The 27,717-nt window shown below is 41.7% G+C and overlaps 1 protein-coding gene across 13 annotated transcripts in view; it reads left to right on the forward strand.

The window, feature by feature from the left end:
- PTK2 (protein tyrosine kinase 2) overlaps positions 1-27,717 on the forward strand; it is a 375,599-nt gene that overhangs the window by 202,057 nt on the left and 145,825 nt on the right. For all 13 annotated transcript variants that reach the window (XM_074943797.1, XM_074943800.1, XM_074943801.1 and 10 more), the window contains 3 exons: positions 7,823-7,902; positions 9,358-9,420; positions 26,411-26,465. In XM_074943797.1, the coding sequence (XP_074799898.1) occupies positions 7,823-7,902; positions 9,358-9,420; positions 26,411-26,465 (198 nt within the window). The remainder of the gene's footprint in view (positions 1-7,822; positions 7,903-9,357; positions 9,421-26,410; positions 26,466-27,717) is intronic.

The following is a 27,717-nucleotide window of genomic DNA, read 5'->3' on the forward strand; positions in this document are numbered from 1 at the left end:
TGGAGTATGTGATATAGCTGTTTTTATGGGTACAGGTTCCAGAGTGGGGCATTAGGTGTAAGCCTCTGCATCTGATACATCCTTTGGCTTGGCGATACTTCAGTTTAATATCATGTAGGTCCTCGTACTCTCCTGCTTAATGAGTACTGCTTATCAATCACCCACAGTGGAATACACATAGGGACACATAGGCACTCGAAGAAAAAGAGGACTTACTTACCTGTATAGTAACCAGAACTCTTCGAGGTATGTGGTCGCTATCTGTATTCCATTACCCGTCAGTCTGCACTGCCCCTTATACACTTGGCTCAGAGCATGAGGAGAAAAAGAGACAGGTGTGGACCAATGGACATAGCTAGCAAAAAAATTGTGCTCTCAGACACATGGAGCTCAAGCATACCCCACAGTGGAATACAGATAGGGATCATGCAACTTGAAAAATTCATATTACTACACAGGTAAGTAAACATCTCTGTTTTACTACCTTGTTCATTTCACAAAACCTGTTGGTAGATTTCCTTCACCTTGTGTATTTTTTTTTCTGAAAAAGCAAGCTAAAACAAATTCCTTATATCAATTTGCTACCTTTACATCCATTTGATCTAAATGAAGTAGCCAATTAAATTTAATTTGGCTAAGAGTAAGGCATGATGATAGACTTCATGAACTGGTATGTCAACTTTTCAGGAAGTAACTCATGGCATGTCTTATATTAATTTAGATGGACTATCTGGGCCCAACGAGTCAAAGATATTAACATAACTCAATAACTGTCCAATATTAAACAGGACTCCAGGTTTGATATACAGAGACCTGAGCAGCATGGCAAACACTGTTAAAAATCATTTAAGCCATTTATTAAAGATGCAGAAAACAAAGGAAAAATCCACTAAAGCATTTGAAAGGTGAAATATTAAGAAAGGCTTTCATTTTAACAACATTCCTCATTCTCTTTCCTGTTAGCTAGAGAAAGTTTTTAGAAAGAAACCCCCCCTTGTTTGACATTCTGTTAGATGGTATTAAAGATGGTAATAACCATCCTTTTGAGGAAAAGAGACGAAGTTAGTTGAGGTGGGCTAAAGCTGTCATTGCTGCTGTTAAAGTCTGATCATGTTTCTTAGAAGACGAAACAAGACAAACACAGAAAATAGGAGAGAAAAGAACAGCAAAGATAGAAAATGCAGTTTCTGTCTCTGTTGTTGACTTTCATGTGCAATCTCACTGCTGCAAAAACACAGGCACCACGCACAATCTTATCAGCCACTCTGAAACTTGGCAAACTTGCACCAGCATCAAGCTGTTTAGGGCATTTCATTTAGTTACCTCTTTCTGGTCACAGCAATGTAGCAAAATATAGTCTTGGCTGACTAAGCCAGACTCTTATTAGATAGAAGGAAAAAGGAGAGGGATAGGAAAGAAAAGAAATAGTGTGGGGAAGGAAGAGAACACACGTACGTGTGTGTGTGTGTGTTGGAGAGAGGGGTATGTGACAAAGTTTCATGTCCCATGTGCAGGCTGATACTTAGCAGGTGGAGGTGTCATCTGGGTCCCTTTCTCTGGCATGGTCTGGTTAGGACAATCCTTAAGGTCAGGATGCAGAAAGGCCAGGGTCCCAGGAGGCAGTAGGGGTGTCAGCCACAATGATGAAGCTCTCTCCTTTCTCTTCTTTCAAGGAGGCAGTACTGCGGTAGCCTCTGTCTGTTTGTATTTTTCCCCCAATGTCTCTTTTTTTCTTTTCTGTTTAAGAACCCCAAAAGGGCATGTTGGGCAGTCTAGCCCCATTCTCTCATTATTTTGTATACCTAATTTCCAAAACACCAGCTTTTATTCATTGATTTTTTAGTCTCACACTGTCTTGTTTACTAGGCAAGATCTTAAGAGTCCTTGAAAATTATATCAGTAAGCCTTCTTTTTGTTTGCATTAATTCAGTCTTTTTGTTTCCTTCTTATAACTTTTTCCATCAGCATTTATTATTATAGGTTATTGTGACACTTTATGAACTTTCTCTCAATTTTTACGGTTGAACTCACAATTAGGGTAGATTTGTAAGCCTTATTATCACAACAGTCTACATGGGGACACTCAAAAAAGTTAAGCCACATTAACTCAAGGTTTGACTTTAAAGTACATTAGATAAAGCACATTACTTTTGAATAAATGTCCCTACAGGGTTAAAAGTGGTCTTAGTTTGCTTTAGCTTAACTCACTTCCTGATGAGAGCATTCACACAAGGGTTTAATGCATTTTAACTAATGCATTTTAAATTCACACCTTCAGTTAATTTGCTTACCTTTCGTGAGTGTCCCGAAGTAGACATGCCCTCAGAGAACAGCAGGCATCATTCAGTTCTGTCCCTTTCTTATCTGTAGATGCTGCAGAGACCACCTGTGGTAATAATGTGGGTAGCTGAGTTTAAGATCCTGGTTTAAATGAAACGGGGTGGTGCTGAAGTTTTCAGTGATAGGTGCTTAACTTTAGCATTCACATCCCTGTTGGTCTACCGGAGTCCAAATCTAACTTTCTGTTTAGGTTCTTTTACTGTGCCCATCACCATGGCATGCAGTAACACTCCAGGTTTACAAATAAACAAGGGCCTTACCTATGCTAGGCTTTCTTTCTGAAAAATATCCTACCACTGCTAATACAGGGGCAGCTCCACCTGTAGTGTGGAAAAAAAAAAAAAAAGTGGAAGTGTTAGTGTAGACAAAGGGCCGCCAGCCAGTGTGTTACCACCATATCATATAGACTAGCTGTGAGCAGTTCTAAATGACTTAGTGTTTAACTCCAAGAGCTGTCTTGTCCACCCACTATTGCTACTGCTAGTGGGACTACAGTGGTGTGAAAATTTTCAGGAGATGCTTAGTGTATACACAGCCTGTGAAACTAGCACCTGTTGTGCGGTTTTCTTCTCCATTCCTCCCCAGAGGGTAAAGAGGTAGAAGGGGTGTGTGTGTGCGCGCTTATCTATTTGAAAGCTAATGTGCTCCATGTTGCTTAGTAGAAAAGCAAGATTGAAGGAACGAGCCACATTTGAACTGGAAAATAGTGAAGTTTATTGTTTGAATTGCCTGAGAGAGAGAATTCCACAGTCCAGGCCCAACCTGGAGGTTACCATATGTCTGGATTTAACCGGACATTGCCTCTTTTTTTGAGACTCCGTCCTCTGTCCTGACAGATTTTTCAAATAACAGGAAATGTCCGGGATTTTTGAAGAGCAGACATTACAGCTCAGAAAGAGCCCTGATTGGTCCACTTCCTGACTGGTCCCTCCCCTGCCTCCACAGCTGATCAGTCAATTCCCCTGCAGCCACAGCTGCCGATCCTGTCAACCCAGGCACCAGTTCCCAGCCCTGGGGCGGGGGGGTCCTGCAGGGAGGCACTGACTAACAGCTGTCACTGCATCCTGGGCTTACGCCTGCCACCGTAACAGGGAGCGACCAGTGAGTACCCCCACCACAGGGTACCCCCTCCAGCAGAATTGTGTCCCCCCTCCAACTCCTCCTCCCGCACCCTGGCGGTGTCCTCTTTTTTGTGAACCTGAAATATGGTAACCCTAGCCTCACTCCCACCACCCACCTGAGAAAAGTGTCTCCTGTACACACATTTGTCTCTTGGTGTAGACAGCTTCATTTTTCCTTAGTAGTTTTGGAGCTGTTAAGGGTAGGTGAGGGAGTTTTATAGTTAATCTGGACCCAGACTTAGAGGCTTGAACAAGGATCAAGTCTTCAAAACTTGACACAGAGCTCTACAGAGGGCCGGCCAGTGAGGTGAGGGGAGCACAATTATGCTGTTTTATAACCAGTGTTGCTGAGAAGTCATGTGGCTGCATTTAGCAGGAGTTGCAAAATCTTCAGGGCTGATGCTTTCAAGCCTAAACAAATTGCAGTACCACAGTCTCCACATAAGCTGACAGCGCTCTATCAAAGTCTATGCATCCTGTCCCTGCTGAGGATAACACTTAGCCTGTCTGAGGTGGTCAGTCAAGTTTCCTAGGAATGCAGCTATGTGAGAGCTTTCTGATACTGAGATGAGAAGCACCCCAGAACTCAGACAGTGTAATTCATGAGTATGTCAGCCTCACCTCAGTCCCTGGAAAAATCATGGAGCAGGTCCTCAAGGAATCAATTCTGAAGCACTTAAAGGAGAGGAAAGTGATCAGGAACAGTCAGCATGGATTCACCAAGGGCAAGTCATGCCTGACTAATCTAATTGCCTTCTATGAGGAGATAACTGGCTCTGTGGATGACGGGAAAGCAGTGGACGTGTTGTTCCTTGACTTTAGCAAAGCTTTTGACACGGTTTCCCACAGTAATCTTGCCAGCAAGTTAAAGAAGTATGGGCTGGATGAATGGACAATAAGGTGGATAGAAAGCTGGCTAGATTGTCGGGCTCAACGGGTAGTGATCAATGGCTCCATGTCTAGTTGGCAGCCGGTATCAAGTGGAGTGCCCCAGGGGTCGGTCCTGGGGCCGGTTTTGTTCAATATCTTCATAAATGATCTGGAGGATGGTGTGGATTGCACCCTCAGCAAGTTTGCGGATGACACTAAACTGGGAGGAGTGGTAGATATGCTGGAGGATAGGGATAGGATACAGAGGGCCCTAGACAAATTGGAGGATTGGGCCAAAAGAAATCTGAGGTTCAACAAGGACAAGTGCAGAGTCCTGCACTTAGGACGGAAGAATCCAATGCACCGCTACAGACTAGGGACCGAATGGCTAGGCAGCAGTTCTGCAGAAAAGGACCTAGGGGTTATAGTGGACGAGAAGTTGGATATGAGTCAACAGTGTGCCCTTGTTGCCAAGAAGGCCAATGGCATTTTGGGATATATAAGTAGGGGCATTGCCAGCAGATCGAGGGATGTTATCATTTCCCTCTATTCAACATTGGTGAGGCCTCATCTGGAGTACTGTATCCAGTTTTGGGCCCCACACTACAAGAAGGATGTGGAAAAATTGGTAAGAGTCCAGCGGAGGGCAACAAAAATGATTAGGGGACTGGAACACATGACTTATGAGGAGAGGCTGAGGGAACTGGGATTGTTTAGTCTGCGGAAGAGAAGAATGAGGGGGGATTTGATAGCTGCTTTCAACTACCTGAAAGGGGGTTCCAAAGAGGATGGCTCTAGACTGTTCTCAGTGGTAGCAGATGACAGAACAAGGAGTAATGGTGTCAAGTTGCAGTGGGGGAGATTTAGGTTGGATGTTTGGAAAAACTTTTTCACTAGGACGGTGGTGAAACACTGGAATGCGTTAGCTAGGGAGGTGGTGGAATCTCCTTCCCTAGAAGTTTTTAAGGTCAGGCTTGACAAAGCCCTGGCTGGGATGATTTAATTGGGGATTGGTCCTGCTTTGAGCAGGGGGTTAGACTAGATGACCTCCTGAGGTCCCTTCCAACCCTGATATTCTATGATTCTATGTCTCTGACTGGCGGAGAATGCCCTGTTGCAGCAATCTCTTTATAGTATTTTTCTTTACCTACCAGCATACTCTGTCTTGTTAAGGTTGAACTTCAGCCACTGATAAATTTTGAATGGGTGCTTTTTAATCAAACAAAAATTATACATAAGTATTTCTTAAGGTTCAACCGCTAAGGAGCTCTCTCTCTCATAATTACATCCATGATGTTGAAGTCCTCTTTGTGGGAAATCTGCTTCCCAGTTACATTAATAGTTTTATCATGCAAATGAATGGAATAATACGTCTGCCACACCTTAATGATATGTACAAATATGTCACCACTTCATACTGCAGAAGAGAACTTGTATTACATCAGTGATGTGACAGACAGTTAGTAGCTTTGAATAAGGGGATAAAACAGTGAGAGAGAATTCCATAAAGTATTTAAAAGGAAACATAATTGTATAATTATGGCAAATGTATAGATTATGTTAATTTTATAATGTTGCTTCAGCTGATATGTGCTTTCACAGAAGAGTAGAATGTCAAACTCCATGAGTTTCACCATTTGTCATCTTCAAACGAGTTAAATTACAGTATTTAATCTTGAAGAAAATACCGTTAACAGACAATTATCCTTGACTCATGTATGATTATTTTTGTATTGAAACACCAGCATGTAAAAGATGGGATATTCTTCACTTAGAGCAATACATGTTTATCTGGTTAATGCAATATGATGTGTTTTACAGTAGCTTAATGGATTTTCTTGAGCTTTTTAATTAATAGCATATTAAATTCTGACTTCCTGGGAAATGCATCATTGAAAGATGGTATCATTTTTACAACCTTTGTAATGACCAGATAACTTTTAAGTCCATATTTCTTTACAGGAATCAGGTAAACTTTTACAAATTATAGTTCAGAAGAACTCGATAGACTTCACATTTTTCTACAAATCTAAGATTTTGTCTCTCTAAAATGTAAGCATTTTGAAGATGTAAAGCACTATCAATTCTAAAATTAATAATTCATCCTTCATATAAACATCTCAGTTTGTGCTATAATTCATTGTGTGTGCACGCACAAGTAAATAAATAAGTTTATATTGACAAATCATCCTTCAGGGTAACACAGCTATTTACACTTTTGACATTAAAATCTCTTCCTGATATTATGTGGTTAGTATTTGTTAGCATTATACTGAGAAGGATTAAAAGTTTTTTGTTTTGCCAAAATATTGAGCAGTCCAGACCTAAAAGGCTTTTCTCTGACATTGCTGAAACTATCACAGTAATTCACATTCTCATCTTACAAAGTCCATAAAGATGTCTGTTTTTCCAGAGCTGCTTTCAGTGATCAAGTTGCTGCTTTTTTCCTTGTTGGAATTTTTTAAAAAGAGAATTTCATAGTACAATTTTCAAGTACTTTTTTTCTCACCATACCTTGTGACTACCCAGTTCTTTTTGAAAGGTTTGGCTCCTCACACTGCATAGTGTCTTCATGTTTGATCTGCAGTGGGTACTGATTTTGTGAGATGGCAGTTTTTGCATGTCAACAGACCACGGCATCACAGTAATAGGATTCTGAACGCATTACAAGATTAAACACAATAAGCTGTGAAAATAAAAGTTCATATTCACTTTTATTTAAAATGTGTCTCTCTAAGGAATACCTTTCACACTGGAATAAGCCAAAACATCAGTTACACACAAAAATCTTGGGCAGTAATTTTTTGTGTTCTATTCTTTTCTGTGGAAAATGTGTATTTCTTTGTGTGAATGGTGTTTGTATATAGTTGGTATATTCCAGTATAAAAGGCATTCTTTAAAAATTAGACTTGGCTGAAGGTGTGCTGAGTGTATAGTGATCACATACTGACTCTACTTATTATTTCTTTACATTGATGTTGTGGGTCAAATTTTCACAACTCTCTACATGTTTGTTGCCCATAAGCGGCAGGCATATGTGTCTAGTGTATATGCATAGTTACTGTGATTACACATGCAAAATTACAAGGCATGCATATGTATCACAATTGAACATGCAAGTCACATTAATTGTGAGTGCAAATGTCACAGCTATGACATCCAGGCTCCCTGTGACTATTTAGATTCAAATTAGTAAAGTCTAATGTAAGTAACAGAGACAGAGATGTGGCAAATTGCATCAAAATTGCTGTTGAAAGAGATTGCCTACAGGCATTCCGCCATATATGCAGATGAGAAACATAATAGTTTTTTCTCTGTTTATACACTATGATAGGCTGATACCCCCTGAAATTATTTACACCTAAGGTACACATATCCAAAGTTGCTTGAACAATATTCAAGTGTATAGTTAATATGATGGACCAATGAAGCAACTTTAAGTAGCATTGACATTATCCTTCTATGACACAAAACTACTTATTTTACCGTAGGTGAAAAATGATTATATGTTAGAAATAGCAGATCAAGTGGACCAGGAAATTGCTTTGAAGCTAGGTTGCCTTGAAATCCGGTAAGTTGAAAACTGCGTATTTTGTTTCTGATATACTGTATACATTAATTTTGAAGCTGTTTTTAATTCTCATTTTTCCTGATTCTCTTACCTCTATAAATTAGTAAAATATTGTTAGGAATTATGAAAACTAATTTATCGTTTCAAAGAAAAAATGATCAGAATATATTGTAACTAATTCCTAATGGTTTGTAAATTACAAATTAATTTTACAGATCAATTAACTATCTTTTTATATTGATTTTATTTGGTGCATATTAGCAACTAAACAGTTCGAAGGCCTAAAGACTAAACTGGAATATTCAAAAGAAAATAAGTCTGAAGTGCATTTGCTAACAGATAGCGTCACGTCCTCATTCTTCTATTAATAATACAGATGAAGAATTTAATTAAAAATAACACTGCCGCTTTTTCTCTCTGCACTTGGTGTTGAAGATTTTTAACATGCTAATTTAAGAATGCAAAATATTTTTTCAGAACAAAGTTTCTGAAAGGGCAAATGAACTGATCTTGTGAGCTGCACTGATACTTTGTGTAGCTTTTCCATTTCAAACTGATAAACATAAACACCTGAGATACTCAGTGTATGTTTACCACATTGAGAATCTTGAAACAGTCACCCCTTTAAACCTTTTGAAATGTATTTTCGCTATTTTATGGTAGGGTGACCAGATAGCAACTGTGGAAAAAATGGGACAGGGGGTGGGGGGCAATAGGCACCTATATTGGGGGAAAAAAGTCCCAAAAAACGGGACTGTCCCTATAAAAACGGGACATCTGATCACCGTATTTTATGGAGAATCTGAGGGCTGAGATAATTACTTTAGTTCTGCTATTGTCTTGCAGAGCAAGACTAGGACAGTAACAAGATCATTAAGAAATGAATGGCAAATCAAGTGATATAGAGCAAAGGAAAAAAGTGCAGGTTGAACAGTAATTTTCAGAGATAAAACAGGATTAGGACTACCACTAGGAACAGGAATACCAATAACGAGGATGTGGCACTTGGGTATTGTGGGTAAGGGCTTGAAGTGTTTTCTCTAGCCTTCGTGGCAGTCTTGGAAGAAGTGAAAATTCTAGTAACCTTTTTTTAGAAAATTTAACGGATATAACAACCCACTATCCTGGGCACTTTTCTCTCATACAGATTCTACTCTCCGATATTTTTGCCCAGCACATAGTGGCTGTCTGATTTGTCTTCATGCTCATCATGGTGCTGCTAGTATTATGTTATTAGTGTATCATTCTGGGATGTCTTGTGCATGAAAAATACTTTAATCAACTAAAGTCTACTCGGTTGTAGTAGTGTAATAGTATGTCAGTGAACACATATTTGAAGTCAGTCTGCAAATGGCTTTTAGTGGTAGGTCTCTGAAAGCTCTGAATGCCTTATTGTAGGTTTAAGCTGGTTCATCCAATAATTATTGCTTGCAAATATTTTTTCCCTGACTTCAGGAGATCCTACTGGGAGATGAGGGGCAATGCACTAGAAAAGAAGTCCAACTATGAAGTTTTAGAGTAAGTATTGCATTTCAGTTTGAGGCTTGGGCGGTTGCTTGTACAGGAACATGAAGACCAGTTTAGTGAGAACGCAGCACTGCTGCCATTTTTCGTAGTGAGGTCACGACAGTAGGACTGTTATTTTTATCTAACATTAACAACATTTTATCTAAAATAAAGTGTGAAATCTTAAAACCTGATAAATTTCAGACCTTTCAATCTATAGAGGTGGTGAGAGCTCATTTACCACTGTATGACTAAGACAAATTGGGTTGTTAACAGTTTAAACTTAGATATGCAGTACCATTGGTTTGAGTCATCTGTATTCTGTTAGTGCTTGTGGGATAAGCTAGTCTAGTCCTACAAATTTAACAATGCTTTGTACAAAAATGGATTTTCCGTGTACAATTAATCAGTCACAGGACTAATTTACACAGAGTTCTTTAATTACTTACCAGCTACTTGAAATTTAAAATCTGAGGTTTTATTTTCCCTTGGCTTCTGTTAAGTGTGTTGTTATGATCTTGCAGTCAATAAACATATAGTGTGTCCTCCACATATTCCAAAACTTAAAACATCCAAGAAGCATCCTGATAGCAAATCTAATTTGTTGACTTAATCATGCTGTATAGGAGATGGCTTCAATCCAAATTTGAACAGAGTGCTTGAGAAGCTTTGCAAAAAGAAAAGGAGTACATGTGGCACCTTAGAGACTAACAAATTTATTAGAGCATAAGCTTTCGCTCTAATAAATTTGTTAGTCTCTAGGGTGCCACAAGTACTCCTTTTCTTTTTGCGGATACAGACTAACACGGCTGCTACTCTGAAACCTGAGAAGCTTTGCATTCAATTCCAAAGGAGACAATTAATGTTTGTTACAACCCTGTTAAAGGTCAATTGTGTTTTCATTAGCTTCAGTGGAATAATGTATCAACAAATACTCTAACTAGTTATTATGCTTTGCTGCTAAAACCCTTGTGGGATAGAGAAGACAAGGTGTATGGCATAATACAAAATTAGGTTAACAGCTCAGGGCAGCAAGAAAAGTTTCAGCTTTCCGGTTTTTATTTTAAAATAAAATAAAATGAGCTAATTCAGATTAAGGTTTGGCACTGGATCATTTGAAGGTAGGGTAGAAGATTCTTTTAAGGGCAATTAAATTGTTGTTTTAGGACTCATGAGGAAAGATACTTCTTTTGTTGGCTCGTTTTTAAACAGGTTAAAAAATTACTTCCAGCAATTATATCCAATTGATATGAGAATAGATGCTCCACTGATAGGTAACCCTCTTTCAAAGCACATATGCCAGGGAAAGCAGGCTATGCTGTGAGCAAGACTGCAAGGACATTAGTTCCAATAATGCAGTGGCAGAGATCAACCGTACTGAGCACATAGTTTGGAGTCAAGAATTCCTGGGTTCCAATCTCAGCTCTGCCTGAATATTATGATAATTTATTATTAAAATATGTGTCTCATTATTTTCAAGGACTTTGTTCTTTTTGTGTAGAAAATGTTATACTAATACATATCAAACATACTTTAAAAATATATAACAGTAGTATGTGTGCAGTATGTACTTATTAAATGTAATATCTAGGGCTGTCAAATGATTAAAAATTAAACATGATTAATTGGAAGATTTAAAAAGTTGCAAGATTAAAAAAAATTGTGATTAATCAGTTTTAATTACACTGTTAATAATAGAATACCACTTATTTAAATATTTTTGTTTTTTACATTTTCAAATATATTGATTTCAATTACAACACAGAATACAGAGTATACAGTGCTCACTTTATGTTATTATTTTGATTACAAATGTTTGCATTGTAAAAAAGATAAACAAAAGAAACAGTATTTTTCAATTTATCTCATACAAGTACTGTAGTGCAATCTCTTAATCATGAAAGTGCAGATTACAAATGTAGTTTGTTTACGTTTACAGGAAATAATGCTGCCCGCTTCTTATTTACAGTGTCACCTGAAAGTGAGAACAGGCGTTCTCATACCACTGTTGTAGCTGGCATTGCAAGGTATTTATGTGCCGTATATGTTAAACATTTGTATGCCACTTTATGCTTTGACCACCATTCCAGAGGACATGCTTCCATGCTGATAAGATTCTGCTCGATAACGATCCAAAATAGTACGGACTAATGCATGTTCATTTTCATCATCTGTCAGATGCCATCAGCAGAAGATGGATTTTCTTTTTTGGTGGTTTGGGTTCTGTAGTTTCTGTATTAGTGTTGCTCCTTTAAGACTTCTGAAAGCATGTTCCTCACCTCGTCCCTCTCAGATTTTGGAAGGCACTTCAGATTCTTTTGGGTCGAGTGCTGTGCCTATCTTTAGACATCTCATCTCATACCTTTTTGAGTCTGTCAAATCTTCAGTGAAAGTGTTCTTAAATCAAACATATGCTGCGTCGTCACCCAAGACTGCCAAAACACGGCAGAATGTGGATAAAACCATGGAGCAGGAGGCATACAATTCTCCCCCAAGGAGTTCAGTCACAAATTTTATTAATGCATTATTTTTTGTAACACGTGTCATCATCATGGAAGCATGTCCTCTGGAGTGGTGGTCAAAGCATGAAGGGCATACAACTGTTTAACATATCTGGCATGTAAATACCTTGCAACACTGGCTACAACAGTGCCATGTGAATGCCTGTTCTCACTTTCAGGTGACATTGTAAATAAGAAATGGGCATTATTATTTCCCGTAAATGAGAACAAATTTGTTTGTCTTAGTGTTTGGCTGCACAAGAAGTAGGACTGAGTGGACTTGTAGTCTCTGAAGTTTTACATTGTTTTATTTTTGAGTGCAGTTATGTAACAAAAAAGTACATTTGTAAGTGGCACTTTCATGATAAAGAGATTGCACTACAGTACTTGTCTGAGATGAATTGAAAAATACTGTTTGTGTTTGTTTTTTACAGTGAAAGTATTTGTAATGAAAAATCATATAAAATGAGCGCTGTACACTTTTTATTCTGTGTTGGAATTGAAATCATTATATTTGAAAATGTAGAAAAATAAACAAAAATATTTATAATAAATTTAAATTGGTATTCTGTTACTGTTTAACAGTGTGATTAAAACTGCGATTACTCACGATTAATGTTTTTAATTGAGTTAATTTGTTTTGAGTTAATCGTGTGAGTTAACTGCGATTAATTGACAGCCCTAGTAATAGAACATTTCATGTGGAAAGTTGGAAGTGAAGGAAAGAACAGGGCAGAGCAAAGAGGCAGTTGGGTTAGTTCAAGGTCAGTGATCATCAGGAGAAATCCCATTTAGGATACATACAAAGAGGAAGGAATAGAGAGATGCCGTAGGAAATATTAAGAGAGAGAAAATATTTGAAAATGTTGTTAATATAAAGGAAGTGACTGTATGGGTGACCTGGAGGAAGGCTGATACAGTGTCACTTTCTTAAAAGGAAGATAAATGGTGAGATTAATGACTACAAATGAATTATTGGGGGTTCAGCAGGAAGAGTGAAAGGCAAATTTGATAGATTTGTGAGAAAGTGAGCAAGAAAGACCTAAGGAAAGGCAGTGGGTGCAGTTTGTTTAGATTTCAGCATGACCATCAATAAGATGTTCCAAAGTCATTTATTGGACATACTTGAAAGTATAAGCATCAGTATTTAGGTTAATAACCTTGATTGAAAACTAGCAGGGGTACATCTTGGTGCCAGTGAGATGACGGTGCTATCCATCCCGGAGGCCTTTGCAGCAGCTAGGGACATGATAATCCTCCTGGTACTCCTAATCCCAGCAGGACAACTTCCAGCACCAGTGAGTTCATTGAGCAGAAGGGAGCAGATAGCCCCGAGCTCCTGTCTGGCACCAGGTTCTCCAGTACCAACCAGAGGGCAACTGGCCCTGCTGATGTTGGCGAAGACTTCCCCACTCTGGCACTGATCACTGGACCTCGGGACCAGCTGGCAGAAGTGCGGGGTACTGCCCCCCCATGGTCTCCCCAAGCACACTCGTAGTCGGAGGTGGAGTCCTGCACCCAATCCAGGGGCCGTTACGAGTACCCAGTATACATTCCACCAGATGCCAGTGCGGGTGCCCCCCGGTCACCTGGCCCAGAGAACAGTGGCCTGTGCAGGTCCAATGGCCATTTTGGAATCCATGGGATTTTCTCCCAGTACCAGGATTGCCTTCCAGCTGTTTGTACTCAGTGGTGTCTGAGAGAAGGGCGTCACCACCACACCATCCGGCATCCGACCTGGACTCTGGTACCGAGCCCACTACCGACACTCAGGACTTAGGCCTGTGTGATGTGGTCAGTGCAGATGCAGAGGAGGAAGGTCCCCTGCCAGTGCAGGTTGCCACCGCCTTCTCAGACGAAGCTCTGTCAGGATCGAGCAGCTCGGCGCCACAGGACGACTTTAGAGCTCACCAGGAGCTATTGAAAACGGTGATTTTGAATCTTAGAGTCCTCACACAGCCTGATCAACATCTTGGCTGTGGTGGCCCCAGCAAAGGTGGCCCTACGCCTCAATGAGGCCGTTATGTGTCCAGTCAGGTCCCTCTGGCAGACCCCATCTTCTCTGCCCCCCACTTCAAAAAGAACAGAGAAGAAATACTATGTTCCTGCCAACTGGCGGGTTACAGTTCCACATCTCCAACCACTAGGCTTTATTTGGAAGGTATGACTATAATGTTTGGGACTCCATGGCAAAGTTTAAAGACTCGGTGCCCCAGGAATCCAGGCAAGAGTTCTCTGCTCTAATAGAGGAAGGAAAGACCATAGCCAGGCAGCCCTAGACGTAGCTGACATGGCAGCCAGAACAATGGCATCAGCTATGGTCATGGGAAGCTCTCCTGGCTGCCACCAGAGGTTCAGCAGTCCATTCAGGATCTTCTGTTTCAGGGAATCTCACTCGTCTCTGAACAGACGGATACAAAACTCCATGGCCTGAAAGATTCCAGGGCTACCCTCAGATCCCTGGGCCTCTACTCCTTGGCACCTTCAAGGAAGCATTTCAGACCTCAGCAACCTATCCGTCTCTCTGCTCCACCATCTCACCAAGACCTGTTTAAAAAACAGAGCAGGGGTTATAAGCACAGGCAACTGCCCCCTTCCACCTCAGCCTTGCTACCAGGCATGCACAAATGTCCGGGAGGCCCAAAGCAGAATTTTTGAAGGGGTTCCCGAGGGCATTATATCCACCAGATCCTGCTCCCCTCTTGTTTTCAGTCCTACTTCAGCCCAGCACTGTCCCTCATCAAATCCAACTGTTGGGAGCTGAGCATGTTGGAGGAAGGTTGCGTCCTTCAGTTTTCTTCCACCTCTCCCTCCCACCCACCCCCATCTCTCTTCAGGGATCCTTTCTTCTGAGCAACTTCTAGTCCAGAAGGTGCAAACCCTCCTGATGGTAGGGGCTGTAGAGGAGTTGCCTCGGAACTTGAAGGAGAAAGCATTTTACTCCTGCTATTTCCTAATCCCGAAGGCCAAATGGGGTCTTTGACTCATCCTAGACCTGCGTCACCTCAATGGTTATCTCAAGAAGCTGACGTTCCACGTGCTCTCCCTGGCTTCCATTATTCCCTCCCTGGATACAGGGGACTGGCATGCCGCCCTTGACTTGAAAGATACCTATTTCCACATCTCCATCTTCCAGGGCCAAAGAAGATTCCTCAGATTTATTGTAAACCAGACCCACTACCAATTCACTGTCCTCCCCTTTTGGCCTGTTGGCAACCCCCCGGGTTTTCAGTAAATGGATGGTAGTGGTGGCAAGGAGGCATTCAAGTCTACCTTTATCTCGACTATTGGCTGATCAAGGGCCAGTGCAAGCCCAGATCAAAGCCAGCATCAGTCTGGTCCAAACTACCTTCCGTACCCTGGGCCTATTGATAAATGAGCAAAATTCAACTCTCATCTCCATCCAGAGGACAGAATCTATCAGTGCAGTGCTCAATTCTACCGGGGCCAGAGGCTTGCTTCCAGGCAATGTTGGCTCTAATATCCAAGGTCCAGGCTCACCCCATAACAACGGGTGAGCCTGAAAAAAAAAAAAAAAAAAACCCACAGTCCATTTTTTTCCTCACACTTTTAGGTCACATGGCCATTTGCACTTAGTGGTTCAGCACGCAAGACTGCACTTCAGACCCTTTCAAGCTTGGCTGGCCTCGGTATGCTCACCAAGCTGTCACCACTTAAACTCGGTGCTCACTGTTCTTGTCCTGGTCCTCGCCTCCCTTGATTTATGCGTGCGATCCCTTTCTCACCCCTCAACCATCAGCATCCCTAATTTTGAACACATCCGATCTAAGTTGGGGGGGCTCACCTCAAGCACGTCAGGACTCAGTGCCTGTGGTCCCAGGAGGAGCTCTCTTTGCACGTAAACATCAGCAAGCTCATAGCAATCTGCTTAGGCGTGCCAGTCATACCCCAGATCACAGGCAAAGTTGTACAAGGGCACATGGACAACATGGTAGCCATGGTTTAATCTACAGACAAGGAGAAGCACGCTCATCTATCCTGTGTCAAGGGCCATTCTCCTGTGGGACTTCTGGCTGAAACACTCCATTCACCTCAAAGCTTCCCACCTTCCGGGAGCCTGGAACACTGGCAGGTCTTTTTCTTCTCACCAGAAGTGGTCCCTTCACCTAGCGGTAACCAGATCCATCCCACAGAGGTCGAAGTTTCCCCATATAGACTTGTTTGTAACCAAGCAGAACAGGAAATGTCAGCAGTTCTGTTCACTGCATGGGAACAGCCCAGGCTCTCTCTCAAATGTCTTCCTACTCCCATGGACAAAGCTCCTGTTCTATGTATTTCCCCCCCATTTCTCTGGTACACAAAGTCCTTCTGAAAAGTAAGTGAGACAAAGTAAAGGTGATTCTTATAGCCCCTGCAAAACCAATACTGGTTTGGCACACTACTGGATCTGTCAATAGCAATTCCACTGCCACTCCTGCCTCTCGTGGACCTGATCTCGCCAGATGACAGCCATTTGCTCCACCCAAACCTCAAGGCCCTCCAGCTGACCATGTAGAAGCTCCATGGTTTAACCTAATGGAGTTGGCCCGTTCAGAACAAGACTGCCACGTCTTGCTAGCTAATAGAAAACCATTTAATAGAGCGACTTACCTAGCCAAGTAGAAGCGTTTCTCAGTGTGGTCTTCCCAACGAGGCTTCTCACCAACTCAGTCACCTCTCCAGTCCGTGCTGGAATACCTGCTTTATCTGAAACAACACGGCCTAGCCACTTCGTTGATCAAAGTGCATCTAGCAGCAATCTCAGCCTTCCACCCTCTAGTGGATGATAGGTCAATCTTCTCACATGAAATGTCCATTTGCTTCCTTCTGGGTCTAAAGAGGCTTTACCCTCAAATTTGCGAACCTGTCCCTCCATTGGACCTAAACCTAGTCCTGTCGAGACTCATGGGTTCTTTCGAGCCCCTGGCATCATGCCCTATGTCGTATCTCTCCTGGATGGTCGCCTTCCTGGTAGTGATTACCTCGGCCAGGAGGGTCTCAGAAATCAGGGCCTTTACATCAGAACCCTTATAATATGGTATTCTTTAAGGACAAGGTTCGACTCCACCCCCAACTAGTGTTCCTTCCAAAGGTGATCTTGCAGTTTCATAGTAATCAGGCTATTTTCCTGCCCATTTTCTTCCCAAAACTGAACAAGAAAACAGAGGAGCAGCGTCTCCGCACTCTGGATGTTAGATGCGACCTGGCTTTCTACACTGAAAAAAACAAGCTGTTCCATAAATCCACACAGCTCTTTGTGGCAGTAGCAGATAGGATGAAAGCCCTACCGGTTTTAGCCCAGAGAATTTCATCCTGAATCACTTCCTGAATTCGTATGTGCTATGAGGAATTGGGCACCCTACCTCCTGCCATCTTGACAGCCCATTCAACGAGAGTTCAGGCTTCATCAGCGCCATTTCTGTCCCAGGTCCCTATTCAGAACATTGGCAAGGCAGCGACCTGGTCATGAGTACATACTGTGACAAAGTTACTCCTCTACCTTGGTGGGTCTTGCGCTTATTGGTGGATTTGCTCGCCTTGGAGCTTCATGGCAGCCCCCAGCTTGGCCGTTTTTCTGAACCCACAGTCCAGGTTGACTTCTCCTATGTCTGACCAGGAATTGGGAGGTTTGGGGGGAACCTGAGCCCACCCTCTACTCTGGGTTCCAGCCCAGGGCCCTGTGGAATGCAGCTGTCTAGAGTCCCTCCTGGAACAGCTGTGCGATAGCTACAACTCCCTGGGCTACTTCCCCATGGCCTCCTCCCAACACCTGTATTCTCACCATAGGACCTTCCTCCTTGTGTTTGATAATGCTTGTACTCCTCAGTCCTCCAACAGTCCGCGTTCTCACTCTCAGCTTCTAGTGCCTCTTGCTCCCAGCTCCTCACATGCACACCACAAACTGAAGTGAGCTCCTTTTTAAACCCAGGTGCCCTGATTAGCCTGTCTTAATTGAGTCTAACAGCTTCTTGATTGGCTGCAGATGTTCTAATCAGCCTGTCTGTCTTAATTGTCTCCCAAAGGTTCCTGATTGTTCTGGAACCTTCCCTGTTACCTTACCCAGGGAAAAGGGACCTACTTAACATGGGGCTAATATATTTGCCTTCTATTACTCTCCTGTAGCCATCTGGCCCGACCCTGTCACAATACTTTATCCTCCCACTGTGCCATCACCCAGCAGGCAAAAGGTGATGCCAAGTTTGGCAGAGCAGTGTTACAATCCACATATCCATGAACTCCGAGCCCACCTCCTCAGGTACTGCTTGTGAGTCACCTAACTTGGAATGGACGTGAGCACGCACTCGAAGAAGAAAAAACAGTTACTATCTTTCCTGTAACTGTTGTTGTTCAAGATGTGTTGCTCGTATCTATTCCACAACCCACCCTGCCATTCCTCTGTTGGAGTTAGCTGATGAGCGGAAACTGAGAGGGTGAGGGGCCAGCTGGGGCCTGTATACCAGCGCATGAGTACGTGGCCCCAGACGGAGCTAGAGCTGGCCCAACGGCCTCCACTGAGGGTAAAATCTCGGTGTCTGTGCACACACCACATGCACACCTAATGTGGAATGGGTATGAGAAACGTATCTTGAACAACAACAGTTACGGAAAGATTAGTAGTTGTTTTATTCTCAAACTGTACTTCATGGACCATCCCTTCCAGGTGGACTATGGAAATGTTTTTTATCACAACAGTGAACATCGCTTTTCAAGCAGAGTTGTTTTTTGCTACTCTGGCACTTGTAGTACATGAAGACTTTTTTGACTGACTGAACATAAACAAACACCCCTCTGCACCTGATATGGCTGCTTATTGCCTATCATTGTCAGGTGTGTTCAATGTAAATTCGCTGTTGATCAGATTTTCAAATGAAACCAAAGATGGAGGGAGGTAGACCAAAGAGGCAGACAGAGTCAAACTTCAGAGTGACCTGTAGTAGGGACTGCAATGAAGGGAGTCTTGGTCCTAACAAATATACTTTCCTACACCCAGGAGAAGGAATTAAGCTGCACAGACGCAAAACTGCGAGATAGAAAGAAGCATCTGCACCTACTGCATTAAAAAAAAACTTTAAGAAGCACATCCCCCTTCATGCTGTCCTAATATTACTTTTCTCTTTTTTGTATCAACTTTTTTATTGAAGTGTTCAGGAAAAAAATAGAAATACAAAACTAACAGAAGAAAAAGATATATTTTCTACAACTAATAAGCACCATGGTAGCAAACCCAGAGAGCTCGCTGCAGTTGGTATTGGATGAGTTAATCCTAATGAAGTTTACACTGACAAGAAAATGCAGTGTTTATATCCAAATCATTCCCACTGGTAGTAGAGTGGGATTATGGTAAATATAAAGCTGTTAGCATAACCATATAAACTAGGAGTGTCAATTAATCACAGTTAACTCACGCGATTAACTCAAAAAAATTAATTGCGATTAAAAAATTAATCACAATTCATCACAGTTTTAATCACACTGTTAAACAATAGAATATCAGTTGAAATTTATTAAATATTTTTGGATGTTTTTCTATATTTTCAAATATATTGATCTAAATTACAACACAATACAAAGTATACAGTGCTCACTTTATATTATTATTTTTATTACAAATATTTGCAGTGTAAAAATGATAAATAAAAGAAATAGTATATTTCAATTCATCTCATACAAGTACCATAATGCAATCTCTTTATCGTGAAAGTGCAACTTACAAATGTAGATTTTTTTTGTTACATAACTGCACTCAAAACAAAACAATGTAAAACTTTAAAGCCTACAATTTCATTCAGTTCTACTTCTAATTCAGCCAATCACTAAGACAGACACGTTTGTTTACATTTATGGGAGATAATGCTGCCAGCTTCTTAGTTACAGTGTCACCTGAAAGTGAGAACAGGTGTTGCAATGACACTTTTGTAGCTGGCATTGCAAGGTATTTTTGTGTCAGATATGCTAAACATTTGTATGCCCCTTCGTGCTTCGGCCACCATTCCAGAGGACATGTTTCCATGCTGGTGATGCTAGTTACAAAAATAATGCGTTAATTAAATTTTGACTGAACTCCTTGTGGGAGACTAGTGTGTCTCCTGCTCTGTTTTACCCGAATTCTGCCATGTATTTCATATTATAGCAGTCTCGGATGATGACCCAGCACGTTGTTCGTTTTAAGAACACTTCCACTGCAGCTTTGACAAAACGCAAAGAAGGTACCAATGTAAGATTTCTAAAAATAGCTATAGCACTCAACCCAAGGTTTAAGAAACTGAATTCCCTTCCAAAATCTGAGATGGTCGAGGTGTGGAGCATGCTTTTAGAAGTCTTGAAAGAGCAACGCTCTGATATGGAAACTACAGAACCCGAACCACCAAAAAAGAAAATCAGCCTTCTGCTGGTGGCATCTGACTCAGATGATGAAAGTGAACATGCGTTGGTCTGTACTGCTTTGGATCATTATCAAGCAGAACCCGTCATCAGCATGGACGCATGTCCTCTGGAATGGTGGTTGAAGCCTGAAGGGACATCTGAATCTTTAGTGCATCTGGCACATAATGATCTTGCGACACCCGCTATAACAGTGCCATGCGAACGCCTGTTCTCACTTTCAGGTGACATTGTAAACAAGAAGCAGGCAGCATTATCTCCTGCAAATGTAAACAACTTGTTTGTCTGAGTGACTGGCTGAACAAAAAGGAGGACTGTATGGACTTGTAGGCTCTCAAGATGTACATTGTTTTATTTTTGAATGCAGTTATTTTTTCATACATTATTCTACATTTGTAAGTTCACCTTCCATGATAAAGAGATTGCACTGCTGTACTTGTATGAGGTGAATTGAAAAATACTATTTCTTTTGTTTTTTACAGCACAAGTATTTGTAATCAAAAATAAATAAGATCATAAGAATGGCCATACTGGGTCAGACCAAAGGTCCATCCAGCCCAGGATCCTGTCCTCTGACAGTGGACAGTGGCAGGTTCCCCAAAGGGAATGAACAGACAGGTTATCATCAAGTGATCCATGCCCTGTCACCCAATCACAGCTTCTGGCAAACAGAGGTTAGGGACACCATTCCTGCCCATCCTGGCTAATAGCCATTGATGGACCTATCTTCCATGAATCTAACTAGCTCCCTTTTGAATCCCATCATAGTATTGGACTTCACAACACCCTCTGGCAGGGAGTTCAAGAGATTGACAATGCGTTGCTTGAAAAAATACTTATTTGTGTTAGTTTTAAACCTGCTACCTGTTAATTTCATTTGGGGTTCCCTTGTTCTTGTATTATGAGAAGGAGTAAAGAACACTTCCTTATTTACTTTCTCTATATCACTCATGATTTTACAGACCTCTATCATATCCCCCCTTAGTCGCCTCTTTTGAAAAGTCCCAGTCTTATTAATCTCTCCTCATACGGAAGCCATTCTATACCCCTAATGATTTTTTCTGCCTTTTCTGTACCTTTTCCAATTCCAATATATCTTTTTTTGAGATGGGGCAACCACATCTGCACGCAGTATTCAAGATGTGGGTGTACCATGGATTTATATCGAGGCAATATATTTTCTGTCTTATTATCTATCCCTTCCTTGATGATTCCTAACATTCTTTTTGCTTTTTTGACTGCCGCTTTACATTGAGTGGATGATTTCAGAGAACTATTCACAATGACTCCAAGATCTCTTTCTTGAGTAATAGCAGCTAATTTAGATCCCATCATTGTATATATGATTAGGATTATATTTTCCAATGGGCATTACTTTGCATTTATCAGAAATTAAATTTCTTCTGCCATTTTGTTGCCCAGTCACCCAGTTTTGTGAGATCCTTTTGTAGCTAAGACTGAAGCTTCGCAGTCTGTCTGGGACTTAACTATCTTGAGTAGTTTTGTATCATCTGAAAATTTTGCCACCTCACTGTTTACCCCTTTTTCCAGATGGTTAAATATATAGTGAGCACCGTACACTTTGTATTCTGTGTTGTAATTGAAATCAATGTATTTGAAAATGTAGAAAACATCAAAAAATATTAAAATAAATGGTATTCTATTATTGTTTAACCGTGCGATTAATCATGCTATTAGTCATGATTAATTTTTTTAATTGCATGATTAATCGCAATTAATTTTTTTTTAATCGCTTGACAGCCCTAATATAAACCAGTAACAGCTATTAATTGTTCCTAACTGCCAATGGGAGTAAGGCTGTGAGGTTTTAGTCTGGTATTGTGGGTTGATCTCTCTCCTCCACAGCCATGAAATGCAGCCTTCTGGAGTTTGCATGTGGTATTTTATGTTACGGCTGTGGGTACATTTCAATTTATAATGCTTATTTGTTCTCGTTTATAAAAGTGTTGCATATTGCAGTCACAGACCGCTGCTGGAACTCTGTATACTTTTATGTTAAATTCTGCTAAATTAAGAAAATTTGATTTACAATCTAATTCTAAAAATAGGATATGTTGTATTAGCAAATGTGACTAAGAGTTGCTATTTGTTAAATTCTGCGTGGTGATTTGTGTGGCGTTTGCGGCAAACTCAGATCTGTAACCAAAAGCTGTTATGTGATTCAGTTTAGAAACAAATTATTGTAGCAGAATGTGGGAACCATGTGCTGTAATAGTGTTAAGATGGTGGCAACGCTGCATTAATTTAGAGAACTTAATTTTTGCAGAATTCTTCTTCTCGCTAAAATGTTTAATGTTAATTAATGTATTCCTTGTCAAAATGTCTTTGCATATTATTTAGACTGTAATGGTGTGTCAGGTTTATCTAATTCTACATAGAATGATAAAACTGCACATAATTTGCATTTGAGATGAAATACATCAAAGTACTTAATGTTTATGAAATTTTATAATCTTTTCCAGCTTAGTGTCATTGCACAGACTCCAGGGTTCACTGCTGTGAATGAGTATTCTGCTACTTTCAATTTATAATGTTTTTAAATGCCTTTTATGAAATTATTGTATAACATCCTGAGTGCCCAGAGAAAGTGCTTCAAAAGATCATTTTTTATTTTTATTCCATAAGTAAGACTTACAGTTCCGTGTATGTTGTTTCCCTCTTAGCCCATTGGAAGGCAGCTGGTTGTATATACTTCACAGGTTGACTAACAGCAATTTTCTGATGTAGGCTGGAGATCGGTGCAATCTCCCTCAGACAACAAATGAAACTTGCATGCAAATTAGCTGCAGAGTAAGGTGGTGATTGAGTTACCTCTGATATCTGAGGTCTAGGAGTCTTGTTATGGCATAGATACATGCTTTACTGTAGCCATATACTGCACAGGTGTAATTTGTAAAGTCAAAATGGCTTAGAATTTAAAAATGGGATTGTAGCAGACCAGCAGTCCCAGTGATGATTGAACCTGGTGCTATTCTAACGAAAAAAGCTTTCATCCATGTTTGTAACTGCTTCCTTTGCTTCACTCTGACTCAACAGACATTCTAGGCTTCAGGATGACACACACCGTGACAATCCTGGTATCTTAATATTGGGGTGGCCAACAGTTAAAGTACGGCTCTCGGAACCCCCACCATTCTCCACCTACCAGACTGTTTGGGGGAGCTCGGGGTTTCTGCCCTGCGGTGGGGTGGTGGGGCTAGGAGCTTCTGCCCAGCAGGGAGAGGGGTCTTGGGGCTTCAGCCCTGTGGGAAGCACCTTCCGGGACTGAGGACTTCAGCAGAAGCAGGGCTGAAGTCTCGTGCCCTGGCAGGTGTGCCCCAAGGGGCAGGAGCCCCAAGCCCATCCTGTCCTTGCAGGTCAGAAGCCCTGAGGCTCCCCACCTCTCTGCAGGGCAGAAGCCCCGAGGCCTGGCAGGTGGCCCCACTCTTGAAAATCTGAAGATTGTCATATGCAGCTCAGAGGGTCAGTAAGTTTGGCCATACCTGATGTAGATGTTTGAGGTACATTACTATCTTCTCCTTCCGTTCAGAATATGTCAGTATGGAAGGCTTTCCTTAATGTTCATTGAAGAGGTAATGGTCCCTTCTATGAAGAGTTCACAGACTCACTCAAATTTAATTTTTTTTTATTATTATTATTTTATTTTTAGTATAGTTTGTATGACCCCTTGAGAAGATTAGGGCAGAAATCCTTTTTCAATACAGATTTTTTTTCCAGTTTTGAACCTTGTTTTCTTATGTTCGTGCAGATTGTGGCGTTTGACACAGCCTGGTAGATGCTGCTCAGATGCACCAGCATGATGGTATCTTCGTGCTCTGACACACCTCTGGAAATTCTCCAGCTCTTCCCTTTCAGTCTTATCTGCTCTAGAAATTGGCTGCTAGGGAGAAAATAGGGGCAGCCAACTACTCCATAAAAGCAACAGAATTCAAAGTTGAGGGTATATTTATAAGCCAGGCTAAGCACTATTTTGAATACTATATAGTCATCCAAATTAGACATTGAGCCAAACTAAAATTCCAGATCAACACCCAGAGGTTGGGATATTCTGAACCTGGATCCTAACTTTTTAGATTGGGTCCATGTGACAAATCTCCGGCCTTGTCTCAGTGGGTCCCGCACTTCCAGGCAGATTACGCTAGCCTCAGAGGCTCACTGTGACCTTCCACGTAGCCCTTCTCTCTCTAGAGGCAAGGATCACAGCCTACTGAGCCATTTTCATCATAAGCCAGCAAGGGAGGTGGGAAGAAGCAACCCTCCCTCACACAGTCTCTGTTGTCTCACAGTCTCTGTGATTAATTGGGAAGAGTGTGGTGGGGGGGGAGCCTGGGCCCACACTCTATTCCAGGCTCCAGCCCAGGGACCCTAATAGTAGCAGCTATTGGTAGCTGACTTTTTGAAACAGGACAAGTACAATTCCCTGGGCCACTTCCCCACAGCAGCCCCCACTTCCTCAACATCTACTTCACCCTTACTTCAGGGCCTCCTTCCTTGTGCCTGATAGGATTTGTCCTGCCCAGTTTCTCCAGCAACGCGGCTTCCTCCTACAGCTCCTGACATGTGCCACTAACTGGGAGGCTTTTAACTAGTTCCAGCAAGCCCTTGATTGGCTTCAGGTGTCCCAATCAACCTAGCTGTCTCCACTGCTTTCTAGAAAGATCTTAATTGGCCCCAGGTGTCTTGATTAACCTGGAGCAACTGCCATTTGGTTACCATGTTAACAGGGATTTGTTTACCCTGGGGCTAACATACCTGTTTCTCACTACTTTCCTGTAGTCATCTGGCCTTGCCCCATCACAGTCCACCATTTATGTTTGGGTTTTTTAATCCTTTCTGTCTGTACTTCTAGGGTGTGCGTGTGTGTCTGAAATATGGAGTGTATGGGTGTGATGGTAACATTTTGTTAGCATTAGTGTGGGATGGTCACATTTTTCAGAGATGTAGACTAGTTAAGAAAAAAAAACTAGTGGCTGTATGATGCCTAGGGGATTGGGACATTAAAATAAATTCTATGAAAATAATTAGAGGGCAGAGGATAGGTGAGGTGGTCAAGGGTGCATGATAAATATATCACATGGTTTTGCAATTGCACCTGTGTACCAACACTGACACTTAGAAATGTAGCTATGTATGGTGGAAGGAAGTAGTTGAGATTGAGGAGGGCAACTTGTCACTTGAGTGTTGAATGATTCAGTGCATATTTCATTGCTTTTTTACAATTTGTGTTGGTGGCATATGTAGACTTGCAATCTTAAATCAAAGTCAAAAAGGTTTTTGGGGATATAGATAACATGTCAGGCTTACACTGGGTACATCTTGTTTCAACCAAGAAGATATTTTAATCCTAAAGTTTTAAGTTTAAGAAAAAAAATTATAGTGGAAATCCATGCCAGGAACTTAATTATAATAATTATAATGCTAGAAGTAACATAGCAATACAGATTTATTTGGATGCCCATAAGAGGGAGAAATCCAGTCTGGTAACAGACTTAGTGGTCCTTCGAACTCCTCATTTATGGTAAATTCTACAAATCAGAGGACTGTTGCAGGTGCAAAAGTATGATTGGGTGTTCCAGTTTTCATGCCCATCCTTTCTCAGTATACTGTGCAGTGAGTGTGTTTTTAGTGTTTCTTGAAACAATAAAATATGTACTGCAAGCAATTCATTTGCAGCACTTCTCTGTGATTGCATGCGGACACCATTAAACGCAATACACTCTCCATCCCAGGGGCCTATTATAAAGATGGTATCTTTCTATATTTAAAAATAGAATATTTTACAGTACAGCAATTGCTATGGAGTGGCTAATGTTAACGTTTTAATGACACTGAATTTGCATTCTAAAATTGAACGTTACTGAGGATTATATTTGCATGCAGTATTATTGTAACCATATGATGATGTGAACTGAAGAAGAGTTGTGTAAAAGCTTGAATGCTTGTCTTTCTCACCAGCAGAAATTGGTCCAATAAAAGATATTAATTACCTCAACCACCTTGTCTCTCTAGTATATTTGCATGCATTTCTAAAGACCCCCATCACCATGGTATCTCATAAGATTTCTTATCAACAGTATATGTGTGTTTGTTTATTTCAGGAAAGATGTTGGCTTAAAGAGATTTTTTCCGAAGAGTTTGCTGGATTCTGTAAAGGTAATTATACTTTCCCTTGATCATGAGCCTCAAATCCATGAACAGCATATTTTTCAAATATTGGAGAAAATGAAAATGGCTTTGGATTCCATTAGTCTGCTTCAGAGACTGAAAATTGGGTCATGATTTTGCTTTTATAGTAGTAACTGGGCTGCTATGGAAACATTTTTCTCTCGATGAGAAAAGTATTAATCACTGGTGTTCTCGCACATTGGTAGCATGTAATGCTAGGGCGACCATATTTCCCTACGCTGAATATGGGACACCTAGTAAACTTACTCGTATTCAAGTGAGTTCAACGGCAATTGATCAGAACAATGCAGTGCAAACATCAAATTAACATCAAGTTAATTTGGCCGAGCCCCTGTTAAAAAGAAATGCTGCTAGTTGGATTCTTTTTATTTACCCTCTTATTTTTAAGGCTTTAGGGTTCACAGGGGGAGGGTGACAAACACAACCCTACCTCCCTCCCCCCCCTCCCCCCAGACACTCCCATACACCTCTCTCACACGACGGGGTGGGGAGGAGGAGGATGACTGACCGACATGTCCCTCCCTTCCCAGGGCTCTCCACCCTCCATGCTTGGCTGGCTCCCCAGGATGGATCCGCCTCCCCTGGTACCTGGCACCACATCTCCCTGAGGCAACTCGTGGGGGGGCACACAGGGTCACATGTCCCCCCCCCGATTTCTGCCAGGGTTCATGCCAGAATGTGGCCAGCAGCATCATTTTGGCACTGTGCGGGAGGGAAGGGATGGGAGCTGCTTCCAGCCACAGGGGAGGAAGAGGTGGGGAAGAGATGACCTGGCCCGTGTCTTTGCACAGTCATCTCTTCTCTCTCTCCCCGCCTCCTACTTGTCCTTTCCTGGCCACACAGTGTCGAAAGGCAGCTAACTCCTCCAGACTGTTGCAGGCCATGGACATAACCCAGCCGCCTCCGGCTACAGCATGGGCAGGAAGGAGTTAAGCCCTAAGGATGCATTGTGCACCAAAGCCCAGGGAACCTGATTGCAGGGACTTCAGCGAACCCAGCCAGAGGGGTGACTTCACATGGGAGGGTGCCTAGGGGATGGAACAGCCCCTCCTCTCCCCCCCGCCACTTAGCTGTTGGGAGGAGAGGATTCTCCATGCCAGTGCTGTGGAGGGCTTTGGCACATGCAGGGCTCAGCTCCTCCTGGCAAGCGCCACAGGATGGAGAGTCTTGGGCTTTCCGGGGGCACCAGCCCAGTCAGAGGCAATGGGGGAAGGAAAGA

The sequence above is a fragment of the Natator depressus genome, chromosome 2 (genome assembly GCF_965152275.1).
Source record: "Natator depressus isolate rNatDep1 chromosome 2, rNatDep2.hap1, whole genome shotgun sequence".
NCBI classification, from domain to species: domain Eukaryota; kingdom Metazoa; phylum Chordata; order Testudines; family Cheloniidae; genus Natator; species Natator depressus.